Source organism: Lactuca saligna, chromosome 4 (genome assembly GCF_052625555.1).
Source record: "Lactuca saligna cultivar CGN05327 chromosome 4, ASM5262555v1, whole genome shotgun sequence".
NCBI classification, from domain to species: Eukaryota; Viridiplantae; Streptophyta; class Magnoliopsida; order Asterales; family Asteraceae; genus Lactuca; species Lactuca saligna.
This window is the reverse complement of record NC_136420.1, coordinates 70,065,657-70,084,057: the sequence shown is the minus strand read 5'-3', so window position 1 is coordinate 70,084,057 and position 18,401 is coordinate 70,065,657. Positions and strand designations below refer to the sequence as shown.

The 18,401-nt window shown below is 35.9% G+C and overlaps 1 protein-coding gene across 1 annotated transcript; it reads right to left on the bottom strand.

Annotated features, from left to right (window-relative positions):
* Window positions 1-231: 231 nt before the first annotated feature.
* On the bottom strand, window positions 232-2,079 carry LOC145039735 (uncharacterized). Its single transcript, XM_078987756.1, has one exon. The coding sequence runs from the start codon at window positions 2,077-2,079 to the stop codon at window positions 232-234; it is 1,848 nt and encodes a 615-aa protein (XP_078843882.1).
* Between the last annotated feature and the right edge of the window lie 16,322 nt (window positions 2,080-18,401).

Here is an 18,401-nt window from a genome sequence, read left to right as displayed (position 1 = left end):
TTACATTTGACTAGTGTTAATAAACCTTTCTTTAAGATATGTCACTCAAGTTACAATCTTGGAGTATGACTCTAAGAATTGTTTTGGAATGAAGTATGACTCATCTTCTTGATTTAACCATTTCAACAATTCATGATTCCTCTTCTTAGTCATAAGAATGCACTAAGATGTACTTAGAGGACTAATTGTGATATGATTTCTAAATCATTAAGATGATCACAAAACATGATACTAAAGTACTCTCCCATCTAAGAGAGGAATGTTGACTTCAACTTTCCGAAACATTGCCATGATTGCACTATCTTCTCTCTCTTTTTTGTTGCTGCTCAATCTTGATGGAAAAGGTGGTGGTGTGATCTTTGCTTCTTTCTCTTCCGGCTTCTTTTGCTCCACCATTTCTTCTTTCTTTTCATCCTTCTTTGGTGGTTCTTCTATCACCAACTCCTCTTCTTCTTCTTCGGGTATCTTCGGGCCGTCATATTTCTTTCCACTCCTCAAGCTAATTGTACAAGCATTGTGCTTTGGGTTCTTTTCAGTTTGAGGAGGTAGCTTTCCTTGATTCTCCATTTTGCTCACCGATTGAGCAAGTTGTGCCATTTGTTGCTCAAGATTCTTGATGCTTGCCTTGGTCTCTTGCTGAAAACTTTGGGTGCTGGTGGCTAGGCTTTTGACTATGTCTTCTAAGGACATACTTGAGGATCCAGCTTGTTGAGGAAGAGGAGGTTGTTGTTGCCTCGGTTGGTAATTCTGTTGTGGGAATGGAGGCCTTACTTGGTAATGGGGTGGGGGTCTTTGTTGATAACCCATGTTTTGGTTGTTGTTCCACCCTTGATTGCCTCGGGGTTGATCATAAGTTCTTTGATTATGCCCGGAATAGCCTCCTATAACATTTGCTTCTTCATATTCTTCTTCTTGCAATTGAGGACACATATCAGTCGGATGTCCCACTTGAGTGCAAATGCCACAGAGACGGGGTGTGGATTGCACACCTTTGTCCTTAGCAAGCATCATTACCACCTTAGTCAATTCGGATAGTTGAGCTTCAATTTGAGGAGTGTGCACTTCTTTTACACCTCGAGGTGCATCTGTGTACCAATCTTCATCTTGACTAGTATGCTTTGAATCCTCCGCCATGTTTTTTATGAGATCCCGAATCTCCGTTGGGGTCTTGTCAGTCAAAGATCCTCCACTTGAAGCATTAAGAAGTCTTCTTTCCCAAGGAGTCATGCCTTCAATGAAGTATTGAAGGATTTGATACTCACTAATACCATGCTTTGGGCAACGGGCACAAAGCTTTTTGAACCTCTCCCAATATGTATGAAAGGCTTCTCTTTTGTGTTGTTTGATCCCAATTATCTCTCTTCTTAGGGCTGAGGCTTTCATTTCTGGGAAGTATTTGTCTAAGAAGAGGCGTGCAAGATCTACCCATGTGTTGACCGTCCCCGGTGGGAGGTCATAAAGCCAATCTTTTGCTGAGTCTTGCACTGCAAAGGGAAATGCCCTAAGCTTGATTTGGTCTTCAGTGACATTGTGCGGTTTCATGCCAACACACACAACATGGAACTCTGTGAGGAACTTGTGGGGATCTTCATTTTCTAAGTCTCTAAAGGTTGGGAGTAAGTGAATGAGACCGGATTTTAATTCAAGGTTTGTGGCTGCCGGATAGGTGATGCAAAGAGGTTGTTGAGTAACCTCTTGCCTCGCCCATTGGCGAAGGGTTTGTTCGGGTGGTGGATTTGGAGGCGGATTCCCTCCATGGTTGTCTCCCATGGTATGAGTAGTGGTTGAAGTTTCTGTGGGTGTATTGTTTGGGTTGTGATGAGTAGGTGAAGAGTGTGGGGTGGTATTTCTAGATGAGGATGGTTGAGGTGAAGGTAATGGACTTTCTGTTTCGGATGCAGACACACTTGAGAGGGTAATATCCTCCCAAATGTTGATGACCGGGGGATTGGAGGATGAAGAAGTACCGGAAACTGGTTGCCTCTTACGAAGCTTGGCTTGCTTCCTTAACTTCTTTGCAGTCTTCTTTATCTCCGAGTCAATTGGCAGTGGTATACCTGTACGAAAGGAGCTAGGCATAAACAATTAGTAACACCGTATCCCTGGCAACGACGCCAATTTGTTAGGCGTGTCAGACCCAACAAATAAAAGGGGTACAATAGACTCCAAATACACTGCTTTAATGCACTAAAAAGTAGTACAAGGCAAGCAGGGTCGAACCACAGAGACACGGGACAAAAGTCTATACCTTTTTGCACAAGGTACTTTGGTCACAAAGAAGGGGTTTGTTTGCAAAAGTAAATAACTAAATAACAATCTACTTTAAAAGCATGCACAAAATGAAATAGATTTGTAAACAAATTGATTGAATGGTTCTAGTTCTAGTTCTCATTGTTGTTGTTCAACTTGATTATGACTTGATGTAATTCAAGATTGCTATTCTATGTTGGTACTGAAAGATATTAACACGCTCTAATAACTCTCGCTTGCCAAATTATCTAACCAAAACACGCTCTTTGATTAGACCTAGCTTTACTAATTCAACCTAAACACGCTCTTAGATTGTATTGAAAAACCGCATTAAGTTTTGTACAAGCTTCCCAACAATGTTCATTTCTTCTCATACGCTCGGAAGTGTGAAAACATGTGATATATGTTTTACAATAAGAAAACTTATTGCTTGTTACCAATTATTAACTCAATAGAACGATTAGGTGCCGTAAAAGTTAATTAACTGCACAAAAATTCAATTCATGAAAGTGGCCAATCAAACACAAATCAAATTCAAGGATTCTAGTTTAAACAAAAACATAATCACTAGAATAGAATCACAAATCAAACATCAAATCATATGCTTCAAGTCAAGCAATCAACATGTTTTGAACAAGAACTAGAAACTAGGGTTTCTTAGCCACACATGGCTAAGAACAAATCAAACAAGAATAAGATGGAATTGGAATGTTTAATCCTTACAAAAGTGAAATCCAAATGTTTGCAATGATTAAGTCTTCTCAAAAGCTCCAAGAATTCTCCCAAAATTGCCCTAGATCGCCAAAAACTGCTCCCAAAACCGTCCTTCCTTCAAAGTGACGTCTCCTGCTCTTTTATTAAAGTTCACGTGACATGCCATGAGGCCATGCGTTTTTAGCATGGCCATGCCTTTTGCCCATGTGTTTTTCTTTGGCATGGCCATTTGTCTTGACCATGCGTTTTTGGCATGGCCCATGCTTTTTGCTAAAATTCCAAAACGTCTTCACTGTTGGCTCCATCTTCATGTTCCAAAGCTCTACGTTCCAAGCATCCAAGCATCCATGCATCCATGCATCCAAGCTCCACGTTCCATGCTCCATAATGCCTGCAAAATAAATCAAAAATAGTGAAGTACCAGGCACTCTTAATGAAATATGCAATTGCCCTAATAATCAACTAAATGCAAGAATTATAAAGTAGAATGCTATAAAAAGATGCAAATAAACATGCAAAATAGGTGCATAAAATGCACCTATCAACACCCAAGATGGTGGGTTTTGAGCCTTTAAACCCTTCCTTGACTAGTTTGGACCTTGGATATGGCTATGAGACTTTAAAATATGGAATCTAAACATGTAAAACATAATTTTTGTGATGTTTGAAGGAGTTTACGGCCAAGGATCATTCTTGGGCCGTAAACTCACATAATGAGGGTTTTCATGCCCTTAAACCCTTCCAAATCACCCCTATAGCTTAGATATGAACTATAGGACTTTGATTCTTGCATTTGGACACTTGAAACATTAATTTTGAGAGACTTAGATGAGTTTACGGCCAAGGAGAGTTCTTGGGCCGTAAACTCCACAAAACTTGGCATAAATCTCATTCTAAGGTGTTAGAAAGCTATCCAACACCACCAAAAGCCTTGGAATAAATCAAGGGACCAACCAAAAATACTTTGAGGGCCAAAAACACAACATTTATGGGGTTTCTAAGGGTTTACAGCCAAGACATATTCTTGGGCCGTAAACTCCAAAATTTTTGGTGTTAGAATGCAAACTACACACCCCTAAAGCCCTTAGATGAATTTTAGAAGTCCATTCATGCATGTTCTAGACCTTGAAACACCTTGGAACATCACACACTAGAGTTTACGGCCATGAAGGGGGTTTCATGGGCCGTAAACTCCATAAATCATTCATATGTCACATGCAAACTCATGTTAGGCCTTGGATTAATTCTACCAATCACATGTGATTTGTTCTAGCAACAATAAACATCATTTTCTTGGACAAACAAGGGTTTAAGGCCATGGAGCTTGCTAGGCCATAAACTCCCATCAAAGAGGGTCAAAATGATCTTTTGAACCATTCCAAGTCCTTAAACCAAGTCTAGAAATCATCCCCTAAGTGTTGGAAGTCCAAAAGGCACCATAAAACACCCATCATGAGTTTACGGCCGTAAACTCATGGGGAAGGGTGTTTTGGCCGTAAACTCCCTTAATGGGAGTGTTCCTTTGATGTCCCAACTCATTTCCCAAGTCCCTTGTGCCATTCATGTCCCTAAACGCCACCCGGGTCCCACCAAACACTTGTATCGGAGTGTTATCGCGACCTGAAGCAATTGTCCCTATCCGACAATCAATCTAGGTCCTAATTAGATACAAATGTGTATCTTTACTTCATAATTAGGAACCTCGTGCGTTTACAAGTCCCGGCTCAACTCTTAGCATCCAAACCGTCTCGTACCTCGTTCGGTGAGTTCATACCCCTACGGATTTTTCACTGTTTTCAATGTTTTCAGGGGGGGAATACAAGCAAACTAAAACTGTTTTCCAATCACAACATTGATGTGTTTCAAACATTATCTGACAAATCTATAAACTCTTTTACTCCTTATGTATTATGCTGAGCATAAGGAATGACTACTCGATTTCAACTAAATGGATTTTAGTTAAGAAACAATCAAACTAATCAAATTATTATGGGAATAATTTGGGGGTCTTTACTGTGCTTTCTATCGTATACTGATATCTATACTAAATTATTAGATAAACTATGTCTGTTCAGTTTATCTCCGTATCATTTGAATATGTTAACTGATGATTTCATGTATGTATCTACACTTTACTGTACTTTGTTTCATAACTTTCTGTATGTCAATATCTTATAAGAACCCTGTGAATAGTTTAGTACTAGCTTGTGAGATAGTCACTACCCTTTATGGATGATCAGTAAATCCTCTCCGGAAGTGTAACCAGAGTCTCCTGGAGGGAGAGCGCAGAATTTGTGAATAGATCTATTCGGGACTGACAATCCCACACCTTAACTGCTAGCTACAGTTAGGCGGGCACGCCTAGGGTGACAAATTTCTGGATATCGTTCGACGTCTGACAAACGTCAAGGAGGGCACGTTGTCGTATCAGTATGGTTACCCGACTCACAATATGTATTAATACCAGCTTATTCACAGTTTGGGTTCAGGATCTTTATCTCGTTCGGGATAGTGATCCCATGGTTTTGTATCTATATTCTATGTCTCTTTCGGGATTGTGATCCCATGGTATTGTTTCTATGTCTCTTTCGGGATAGTGATCCCATGGTATTATCAAACTATTCTATATCTATGTCCTATACGGGATAATGATCCCATGGTTTATTCTTATATCTCTTTCGGGATAGTGATCCCATGGTATTAACTAAACTATTTGGTATCTAGTTCGGGATAGTGATCCCATGGTTTTATGTCTACTATCTGTACAGGATGTCTTTCCCCATGATCTTTAACTATATCTTATACGGGATAGTGATCCCAAGGTTTCATATCGATAACTTATACGGGATAGTGATCCCATGGTTTTCTAAATCTATATACGGGATAGTGATCCCATGGTTTTCTAAATCTATATACGGGATAGTGATCCCATGGTTTCTAAATCTGTGAACTATTCGGGATAGTGATCCCAAGGTTTTCTAAATCTATATCTTATACGGGATAGTGATCCCATGGGTTCTAAAATTTGTATCTTATTCGGGATAGTGATCCCATGGTTTCAAATCTATATTTACATACATACATTACCTTATCTCGTGTTAGTTCGGGATGATAGTCCCATGATCTTGAACCGTACTTTCGAATATCTCAAACTAACTTATATATCTTTCGGGATAGTGATCCCAAGATTTTCATTATATAGTTTTGTGTGTTAAACTATACTTTGTGATATATTATTGATCTTACAATTAGGAAAATATGGGATTTTCCTGGGGTAAATACAATACATAATCGAATTGGTAACAAACGATAACTTAACCAACTTCACATAAGAAAATATGGGATTTTCTTGGATAACAAATCTTTTCGGAAACTAAAGGAAACCGATACATTTTCACAAAACAAAACCGCTTATGAACTCACCAGCTTTATGCTAATTTTCAAACCGCTTGTATTCTCAGGTCCAAGTTAGACAGGTACCCGGTGATCTCTTTTGGCGAAGACGGAGTGCGTAGAAGACTCGTCTCAACTTTTGTTAATATGATGCATATGTATATTTGTATAACTTTACTTTTGAAACACATGTAAACTTTCATATATATGTAATGTAATGTTTGTTTACTGTGAATACTATGTACATTGGATTTGATACACAACGTGGTAGTCAACCCCGGAGACGTTTCCGCCTTTGGTTTTTGGGGTGTGACAGTGGGACACACTTTACTCTTACATTTGACTAGTGTTAATAAACCTTTCTTTAAGATATGTCACTCAAGTTACAATCTTGGAGTATGACTCTAAGAATTGTTTTGGAATGAAGTATGACTCATCTTCTTGATTTAACCATTTCAACAATTCATGATTCCTCTTCTTAGTCATAAGAATGCACTAAGATGTACTTAGAGGACTAATTGTGATATGATTTCTAAATCATTAAGATGATCACAAAACATGATACTAAAGTACTCTCCCATCTTTCCATATTTGAGAAACTATTCTTCTCATTCATTCTACCATACATCGAAACTTTTCCAATGTTTCAGAATTATACTTAAACTGATAAGTATAACCATATTTACTAAAATTTAGTAAATCATGACGAATACTCTTATCGATCTTTTATATTGGACTTGATCAGTGCACAAGAGTGTGTACTCGATCCCTTAGTCATTCACTTGACTCGCATATAAATGTGAACAAGGAACTAGTCTTAATTTTTCAAAGTTGAAAATTCTCATTCATTATACTGTACAACTTGTATGATTTCAAGTTTCTATCCAACTGAAAACTTGGATGATGAGAAGATTTCCTTATATGGTAAATTTAGGCACTACCACAAATGAAAGAGTCAAATTCATATTTTCAATATTGCTAGAAACATACAAACATCAAGTTTTCATAAATGCCATTGCAAAGAGATATAAAATAAAGTAAAACAAACTTTTGTTTATTTATAAAATGCAGAAAAAACTTTTCCTTACAATGCAAATTTAAATGAAAACTATGATATTACATGTTTCCTAGCAATCTATCATAACTCCTAAGAGTAGCTCAAGAATCCGATCTTCAATCAAGCGATAGAAATCCATCTTCGCGGTCAAATTCAGCATACTCTTTCTTTAAGTTTCGTTTACTTTTCCTTTGATTCTTAAAACATCAACATGTTACCCAGTCACATCATGTAATAAGAATCTCACAATAAATACTTAATCGAGTTAGATAGTGGACTTTACCTGAAGTAGAGTCAAACTTATTGACTTTACCAGCTTTATGATCTTTCAGGTAAATTTGGCAGCTTCGCAACCAATGCCCTTTCCTTTTGGAAATAGAACCATATGGACCCTTTGTGAATGGTACATTGGACAATCTCAAACTTAGCCTTTCTCTTTACCATTTGGTCAACCGAGTTGACTATGGCCAATCCCTTTCCATTGGGAAGAGAAAGCTTTTACTGGGTATCCAATGCAACCATTATCAATGTCCATTGAAGGTTTGGAAAGTTGATCTACTAATCAAATTTTCTTTACCAAAGCTCCAAATCATTGTTGACTCAGCAGTACCAAGCAAACAAATAAGATCATAAAGGGTCATGTCATAGTCTATTTCATTTTAGTCCTAAAGGTAACTCACTATGTGACTTAGAAAGTGATTGAACATCCAACTTTCTTAAGACTTCGACACCCAACTCTCCCGGCTTGTCAATATGAGACTCCATCTCCAAGATGTGAGCACACATAGACCTTGCTTGCCATTAGGGATTGAGTGACCTTGAACTTGTAGGTAAGGGAGAATAATTGGAGGTGCTGGAAGAGGTGAAGTTTCAAGTAACTTGGGAAGATGATAGATGTCTGAACCAGACATCTTTTTGGGAGATATTCAAGATAGTTGATTTAAAGTCCTTAATATAACACCCAATATGAAATATTAAGGCTAGGACCCAACATAATATTTTATAACTTGGAAGAGGGATGTCGTAATCCAAGCTATAGAATATTTGAAGGTATGTGAATGACGATTCACCAATTTCCACCATGAAAAACGAAATAATTTATTAGGTTTTTAAATGGATTTGAAACTCCTAGATCTTTTGAGATTCATAGAAATGTTCAATGGCATGTTTCAATCTCGAGTGTGCCCTTTAGGTTTTGTGACTGGGATGCCGAGGATCACAAAACAAGGTGTGAAGTAACCATGCAAATTACTTGGTACCCTTAATATTTACCCCTCAATCGATGTGCCGGTTAACCACACGTGCTCCACTGATGCTATGATAAATATTAAGTTACCCTTTGCCTACCTTGTTAGGTGTGACATCCCCAAAATCACGGCCAAAAAAGATCGGTTTAATTTATGCTTTTAAAATAATTTCAGAGTAATCCTTTGATTAAAACAGTTGCGGAATTTGTTCCCAAAACGAAATATGATAAAAATAAGATTTACCAAAGCATTTCTTAAAGAAATGTAATTTTCATTATATTACAATACTTGGGATGTCATGTTCTGATAAACAGACCAAAAGCATAAACATTTCAATAAAGACCTTACAACAGTTATTTACAACAACAGATCTATAATCCAAAATATCCTAACAAATCATCCAACTTATTCTCTGGCGCCACTACCTGTAATACAAAGAAACTGAGTGGGTCAGACTTGGGAGCCTGGTGAGCATATAGGGTTTTCAACCCACAACAAGTAATTAAATTTATTTTCATCAACCAACAATAACCCAATTACTCATTCTCGTTATTCTCACTTTACGTCCTTAAAACAACTAACACAAGGGACCTAGTCTTGGAATATTTCATCGGGGCGACAACACATGCATTCGGGGGTTTCCCAGCAATATATGTCAAATAAGGCAACCATGAGGGGGATGGAGTACAGCAAATGAACACCCAAGTTCATTAACACCTACAGGTGGCGAACCTGCTAGCGTTCCACAGGACTGTCTAGAAAAGTCTGTGGTCGTCATCTAAACTCCGCTAGATGACTGAATCATAAACAACATCGAGGCCTCTCATCTTTTTATCACACATCAGCTATTTACCCATGTTTTACCCAACATATTAGTAGATAAAAATATATTTTTTTATACATAGTTTAAAACCTGTATAGCATTCTCATTCAATACATATTCCAAACAACATATGAGACACATACACATAACACGTATTTCATAGAAAATAAATCATATCTATGAGATAGAAGAAATTGAATATAAATTCACACATATAACAAAAACATATACACATAACACGTATTTCGTATAAAATACTTCATAATTATGCGTTAGAAGAAAGTGACTGCACACTCACTTGATCAGAAGATGATCGGACAACACTACGACTTGTAGAAGTGGTATTCTTCGGTAGATCTGGAAGATCTTCACAAGAACCGGGCTCCTCACGAGCAGAGCTTCGGCTCGATAATTTTACTTCTCGGGATCTTCGGGGCTTCGAGACTTGCTTCGGGTCTTGGGAATGATACCGTGGCTTTGGGATATTTCATACACACAAAACGAGGTAAAACGCAAGAGAATGAAAGAAAATAGCAACTGAAACTCGGCAGCCTCGACTTCCTTTTATAGCGGGTTGGATCCTCGATTTACGTTGGGCGTAAATCCAGGTACGTTGGGCGTAACCCGGATAAGGTCGCTGACTCCCCCCCTTTGGATAATATCGGAATTTATAATTAAATTTAATATTTTAATTATTTAATAAACTTCAAAAATTCATATCTTCCTCATACGAACTCTATTTTTGACGTTTTTTATATCCCCGCGTAGGTGAGACTATACTCTACAACTTTCATTTAGACTCTGTCGGCTAATTTTGATTTATTTTTATTATTTATTTTTAGTAGACCGGGATAGGGAAACTCCGTTATAAATTCATAACTTCTTCATCTGACGTCCGTTTTCACCTGTCTATTTATCGTTTCACTACTATTAACGAGATCTTCGATTCTTGTTTAGATTGTTTCGGCTAAAAAGTGCTCGGTCTCAAATCGAGTATTCGGGCTGCATACTGCTAAGTCGAAACTTCGTAAAATCATAACTTCCTCATACGAAGTCAGATTTGGTCGTTCTTTTTATGCATGCTCTCGGTTTATCGACTTCTACGAATTTCTTTTATATCACTAAGGCTAAAGATCTCTCTAACGTAAATCTCACTTTTTACGTCATTCAGTGTCGCCGGTTCGGTCGCAAAACTTCGACAGGTCATAACTTCTTCGTTATAACTCGGATTTCGGTATTCTTTATATCTCCGGAATCCTTGTTTCAACCACTACATCTTCATGAAAAGATATAGGGCTTATCTCACACTTTAATTTTGACATTTATTTTATTCTTAATTCATTAAATTATAATAATTAAGAAAATAAACACATAATACACATAATTCACATAATACTCAAATATTTCGTCATTAATACTACAAAAAGAGTTACAAGGTTTAACCTAGACTATTACATCAATGATAATGCCTACCCTGGAAACGCGGGCGTTACATTAAGTCAGGCTAGTGTGTCGGTTAACCACACACGCTCCAGTAACCGACTTAAGCAAAGTGCAAAGTGTAATTTCATGGATTAGCACCTTATTCACATTTTCGTAAAGTAACTAAGATTGGGAATTATAAAAAATATTTAGTTACTTTATATTTATCATTAATAATTTTAATGAAGGGAGAATTATAGTCATTGTCCTACATGTTCGGCTAACAACCCTCCACCTGTCAAGGAAGCGGTGGGTGAGAGTGGACACCCATTAAGTTTCCATTTTATAGGCAGTAACATTATATCCCCCTTATAGACCGACTTCGTGAATAAGGTCTACTAATGGTAAGACGACTTGCTTTTATACACACACACACACATATACATATATATATATATATATATATATATATATATATATATATATATATATTAACTTATAATATTATAAAGTATAAAGGTTGAATTTTAACTTTTAAAATTCTAAGGGCTTAACTTGGAATTAAAGTATTCATAAGGGAAAACTTTTCAAATTCCAAAACTTGAGGGCAAGTTTTGAAACTATTCAAAACTATTCAATTCAATAACTTATGTGTTTAAAGTAATTTTAATCCAAAAACTCTTCAAATTACATAACTTGAGGACAAGTTATGGAAGACTTTAAACTATGACTTTTCTGTATTCATAACCTATGGAAATATTTATGAGTTTTATGAATCTTAAATGTGACTTTTCATATAACTTGAGGACAAGTTACAAAAACACATTTTAGAATCAACTCTTAGATTAATTTGGATTGAAAACTACAATTTCACATAACTTTCCTATTAATATAAGCAACTCATAAGAACTAGAGAATTCAATCAAAATTTTTTCATGTAATTAGCCTAACCATTAAACTAATACAAAATATGAATCTATTGACAATTATCTTTGACATTGGATTAGCATGAACACTACCACATCAAAAACAGATTTTAAGTTGAAAAATAGCTTAGGGTAATGTTTCTAATCCATTTCCATCCAAAAACATCAAATAGCAAGCTGTCAGTACCCAAAACTCGTCGATTTCTTTGAGGAATTCGTTGAATTTCATGCCTAAAATGATGAACTCGTCGAGTTTTTTTGCATAAACTCGTCGATTTTTGTGGTTTGGACAGTTTCAGCTTTGAAAAAACAAGTTTGCATCAAGTATAATTGAAAACAAGTCTAGGATCTGATACCATTGTTGGGTTATGAGCATTCTAACACTCCTAAGTGTACATGCAACCCTAAATACCTTGGATCTATGTTTTCTCTATTATACATGAAATTATGAATATTCTAAGGTATTACCCTATCTAGCATACAATCTTTTGATACTTGGGTAATATAACAAGTTAGAATACATACCTCTAGATGTAGCTTGACTCCATGATGCTCGAGAGCCTAGTGCCCCAAGTGTGACACCTCAAATGGTTCACACAACATCAAATGCACTTGGAATAACTTATAGAGAAATGATACACTTCATGAAATCAGCTAGCCCTCACCATTCCTTCATAGTCACTCATGGTCGCCGATTTTGACAAGAATAAGATGCTTATATAGTGTGTCACAATTAGGATTACACCATGTAAACCCTAATTGTCATGGCCTTTCATTTTCATTATCCATGGGGTACAAAAACACCATGGAGCATCCTATGGGTTTTAGCCCAACTTGATAATCCATGGAGCATTAGCCCACTATACAAGTATGGATGATATCACTTAATTAAATCCAAATTAATTCTTGATTAATACTAATTAAATAATATTATTAATATATTAGAACTTATAATATATTACCAAACCTTAAGTGTTATTTCTCTCATTTTAGTCAATCCAAATGCATGATGCCATGCAACCCAAATGGACCATGCTGAGTCGGGTCAAGTACATACCAAATATAGTTATGGACTTAGACACTAATCCAACAGAAGATTTATCATTGTGTTCTTATTTTCATATTTATGATTTGTGGCATTCACTTGATTGGGATTCCATGCCAGTTATAATGATTTCAATTAATACATTCAGATCGGGTTTTACACCTTCTCTCTGATTGTAGCCTTTTAGTTACAAATTGGCTTTCTACTTAATTTTATAAATCCAACAACAACCAACAAGTTTTCTATTTTTAGGTAAATCAGTTATTATCTAAGTGTTATTCCTATAAAGTGCTTCCATTTATTTATTCATATCCTTAACCCATTCAGGATTAAGAGAAGTTGCATAATATTATTGAGGTTCCACAGTCTTATCAAGATTAGCAACAAAACATTTACCTTTAGTTGACAAACTAGATTAATTAAGATTTTTTTCAATCCCATATTTATATTTTCCTACTATAACGTAGTCACTAAACCTAGAAGGAAGGTGTGACTCTCTGCTAGCTCATTGGTGACCAACTGATAGAGAATCTAGGGGCTTACGATCCGACTGGCTACTTTCCTCAGCCATGACAGAAGAATCAAGACCAGACCCAACATATAAAGGCACATCGGACTCCTCAAACATGGCTAGTATGTGAACTTTCCTGAGTAGAATCTACTCTATCTAGTTTTAAAGGATAACTAGCACCATCTAAATGATGATCCAATCTCACACTATTACTAGGAAAACTTTTATCAAAAGATGACTCAAAACAACTAGGCTCATCATAAGAAAATGGATCAACCCTATTAAAGTGTTCATTAAACTTACTGTAACATCCCGATGATAAGGTACTTCTAATTTCAACCTTATAATTTAATTATGTTGCATTTTGGTCCCTAAGTTCAAGAAAGTGTGTAAAAAGAGCCCTAGTGGCATTTTCGTAATTAAGCCTTGGGGGAGTATGCCATGCGTACACCTGTACGCTGGGCGTACTTTTCAGATTTATAAACTCTGATTTTTAGGGTTTAGTTCATATTTAAACATCATTATGGCTTTATTTCCCCTCACCTCATCAGCCTCCATCCCTCTTGAGACGTTTTGCAATCCTAGTTCACCTTGAGAAGCTATTTTAAGCCTAAGAATGTGTGCTTTGTGCTTAGAAGAAGAAGGAAGGAAGCCAAGATCATCCTAGAAGAGTGAAGCATTTTGAATATAAAGTTTCTACATCATTTGTAAATTTCTAAGGTATAAAGATTGCCATATTAACCCTCTAGCATATAGATCTAGATTTGGATGTCTTTATGAAGCCTTTTGGTCCCAAAATGTTAGATCTTGAACATGGCATGTTATTGACCTTTAAGTTGTCATTTCATACCCTATGAGGGGTCTTAAGTCATAAAAATGGGTTCCAAATGGTTAGTTTTGCTTCATGCTTCATTTAGAAGGTCTTAATAGAATAAGACTTGAGTTAAGCACTTATTGGACATGCTAAGTCATAAATTTGGAGACTTTATGACTCTTTATAGTATTTTAGCTATGGATCTGAATTATGGACATAATAGCTTTAGCCATTAAGCTCTTAATGGATTTTTGGACTTCGGGGAGTACGTCTCGCGTATTCAGAGTACGCCTTGTGTACGAGGTCAACCATCCCGATGGTGGTCAACATGCGAGGACAGAGTAGGCCCAGCGTATCTTTGGTGTACGCCCCGCATACTCGCACTAGATCAATTCAGTTGAGTTAACTCGGTTGGGTTGACTTAGTTGGTTTGACTAGTTGAGTTTGATTTTGACCAAGTTTGACCTTAAGGGTATTTTGGAAAATTTTGGGATTTTGATGGAGATTGCTCATTTGGTGAGGATAGGTGTTGGTTAGAGAGTTGAGATTCGGAGTCGATACCTCATCAGCTTTTTCCAGTTGCGAGGTGAGTTATCCTCACAGTACTTACGGGTCGAAGGTACCAAGGCCGGCCCTTTGGATCTGATATCTTGTTATGTATGCTATTGTGTTGTAGTGATATGTTAGATCAGTATCATGGTATATAGGATGATGTTATGCTTAGTGATTTGTAGATCTATCTGATTGTCTGTAGACTGTTATATGATTCTATGTTATATGTACACATATTTGGTCGATGGCTGAGGCTTTACTTCTTTGTGCGTAACCAACATGTTGGGGGAATACCAACCCGATGTTTGAATGGCCTGAGTTTATTCCATCCCGAGGATGACAGGACCCGTTGTATATTGGCATTCCAACCCGATGGTTGATGGCCATAAGATATTCCAACTCGATGGTTGTCTGGACCCATAATGTATTGGCATTCCAAACCGATGGTTGACTATGCCTGGGGGTATTTTAACCCGATGGTTGATTGGACCTGACATGTTATTATTGTATAGGTTATTTGTTTTTATGTAGTTGTACTTTGAGGGATCTCACTAAGCGTTGACTTACAGTTTTGGGTTACGTTTCAAGTACTTCAGATGACCGCGTGAAGGCGAAGGTGTGACCTTACACATCCTCATGTTTTGACTTATGATTTTGGGAGACACTGATATTGAAAATGTTTTGAAAACTATGATTGTAAACAATTTGTGGATTTGGGTTGGTTTTAAAAAATGTTTAAATTTCTTGTGATTTTTTTATGGGTGTTACACTTACCAACAATATGACTTTGCATTTTGAAAGGAAAGACTTATTCATAAAATTTGAGATCCTTGGAAATAAACACAAAATTTGAATCAAGACTTAAAATTGTGTACGCTTTCTTTCCCAAAGACTAACCCAAAAATAACATACATTTCAATTCGAGAAGAAAACTTATCATTATTATTCAAATTTGTAGAAAAACACAAGCATCCAAACACACGAATATTATCCAAATTAGGACACTTCTTATAAACCAATTCATAAGGATATAGATCTTTTAAAATAGACGAATGAGTTCTATTGATTAAAAACACTGAGGTAAGAATGGCATCACCCAAGTATTTCAATGAAACTCCAGATTGAAAAAGAAGAGACCTTGCAGCATTAAATATTTTTGTGTTTTCTCTCTAAAATACCATTTTGTTGTGGAGTGTAAACACAAGAAGTTTGGTGAACAACACCATTATCTTCATTAACAAATTTTACACGAAAATGAGTAAACATTGTTCCATTTTCATATCTTATAGTTTTAATGTTCACTTGAAACTGATTTCTCAACATTTTTAAAAAGTGACATAACTTTGATAAACTTCTTCTTTGTACTTAAAGAAGAAAACCTAGGTAGCTCTAGTAAATCCACCAACAATAGTTAAGAAGAACCTATAACCACTTATAGACTCTACACGATATGGTCCCCACACATCTAGATGACCAAGTTCCCCTAAAGACTTGGTAACATGTTCACTATTAGAAAGGGAGTCCCTAGTTTGTTTTGACTTATGAGAAACTTCACAAGGAGGTAAAGACACATTATTGAAATTAAGTTTATTTTTAAGAACATTCAAGGATTGATCTACGAGGTGACCAAGCCTACTATATCAAGTAAACTTAGAAACATAACAAGAATTATTTTGTAATAGAGGACTTATTACCTGAAATGATAGGATCAAGATAATAAAATCCTCCAGATTGATTACTAGTCTCCACCGTCCCCTTGGACTGTGAATCCTGAACATGATAATTGTGTTCATTAAAAAACAACCTCACATTTACTGTCTTTACATAACTTATGAACAGATAAAATATTTATATTGAAATCAGTAACAACAAATACGTCAAACAAGGTAAGTGAGTTTCATAATTGAAAATTCCTAATTTTAATAATTTGAGAAGAAGAAGCATTTGGGTGATTGACCCTTAGGTTCAACCTAGACACATCAACAAAATCTTGAATAAGTGACTCATAACTAATCATATGTTGCTTGCTCCAGAGTCAACAACCTATTTATGAAAATTGGAATCAGGAAAAGAATTACATGAAATACCTGCCATATGAGCACTGGCATATGCTTCATCCAATCCTTGCTTGTTCTCACCAATGAGCTTAAGGAACTTAGCATATTGCTCATTAGTAAGATAACGACAATCTAAAAGATTATCATTATATCTAGATATAGAGGACTCAGAATGGTAACACCAAAAGCATAATTACCAAAAAAAAAAAAAAAAAAAAAAAAACTTTTTCTTTGATTATTAGACTCAAATTTTGGTTTATAGTCCTTAGGATATCTACTTAGTTTAAAACCTTTTTCGATGGAGTGACCTTTGAGGCCATAGTTCTTACACTGACGAACTTGATATGTAAACTTAGTTTTATTTTGATCAACAAACTTGGAAACAAACGCGAAAGACTAAATTTTATTATTAGAACTTAGTAAATCCGACCCATGCTTTTTATTAGACTTCTCTCCATAAACTAAGGAGAATGTGGTTCTTACAAAAGGAAAAGGTTCCATTAATAAAATATGACTTTTAACCTAACCATAAGACTCATCTAAACCACTCAAGAAATGCATTAGTTACATCAAGTTTGAATGGTTTTTAAAACTATTAGCAGCTTCACAAGAACATTCAGTTAGGTGTTATTTGTTTTTTTGAAGCAAAAATCTATAAAGTATGCGGACCACCTCTGCAACCATCTACAGTAGAAGAGGTGCACCAAACGGCTGTAGACTGTAATAAGAAGCGTGTTTGTTTTTTAAACATCTGCATGTTGCTGCAGATATTAAAAAATTAAAATAAACTGATTTTATAATCCGAAAATAGTTTTTTAATACCAAAAATTTAATAATGTATGACATTTCGGCAAGAATTTATGATATTTTAACAAAAAAAATAAAGATATTTCAGCATAAAATAATGATATTTCATCAACAAATTATTATTATTCAATATAAAAAAAATCAACAAGAATAAACAAAAAAATGTGAAATAAGATTTCAACAATATATAATTAATATTTTAGCAAGAATAAAAGACGAAGAAGAGGTTGGAAGAGGTAGGAAGAGGCAAAAGAAGTGTTGCGCCAAGAAGAACACGCGCAGATGTTTTTTAATCCAAAGATTTCTGAAAAACAAATAGCTTCGAGATGAAAAGTGTTGCACGTGTGCGGTATCGTGCAACAATAAGAGGTCTGCAGATGTTTTTTTTCCAAAAAACAAACAACATCTTAGATTAGTTAATCCATCAAATTCTTTCCAATAAGAATCAACTTTATTAAAAGTAATAAGATAAAGACAAACTACCATGAGTGAGTGAATTGATTTTCTGATGCACATTAAAAATCAGCCTTATGGTAGGTTTCACAAAAATCAACCCATATTTCTTGAGCATTTTCAGAACAACCATGATTAGCATATAGATCCAAGAATCCAAGAACAGGTAATGGCCTTATCTTGGTCCAATTTACCTTCTTTAATAGGATCGTTACTAGGTTTAGGGACAGTTCCATCAGTAAAGTCAACTTTATTACGAACTTTTAAGGCTGTAATCATGGAACTGCACCATATCCTATTATTTTCAGTTCCTAGCCAAATGAAGCAAAT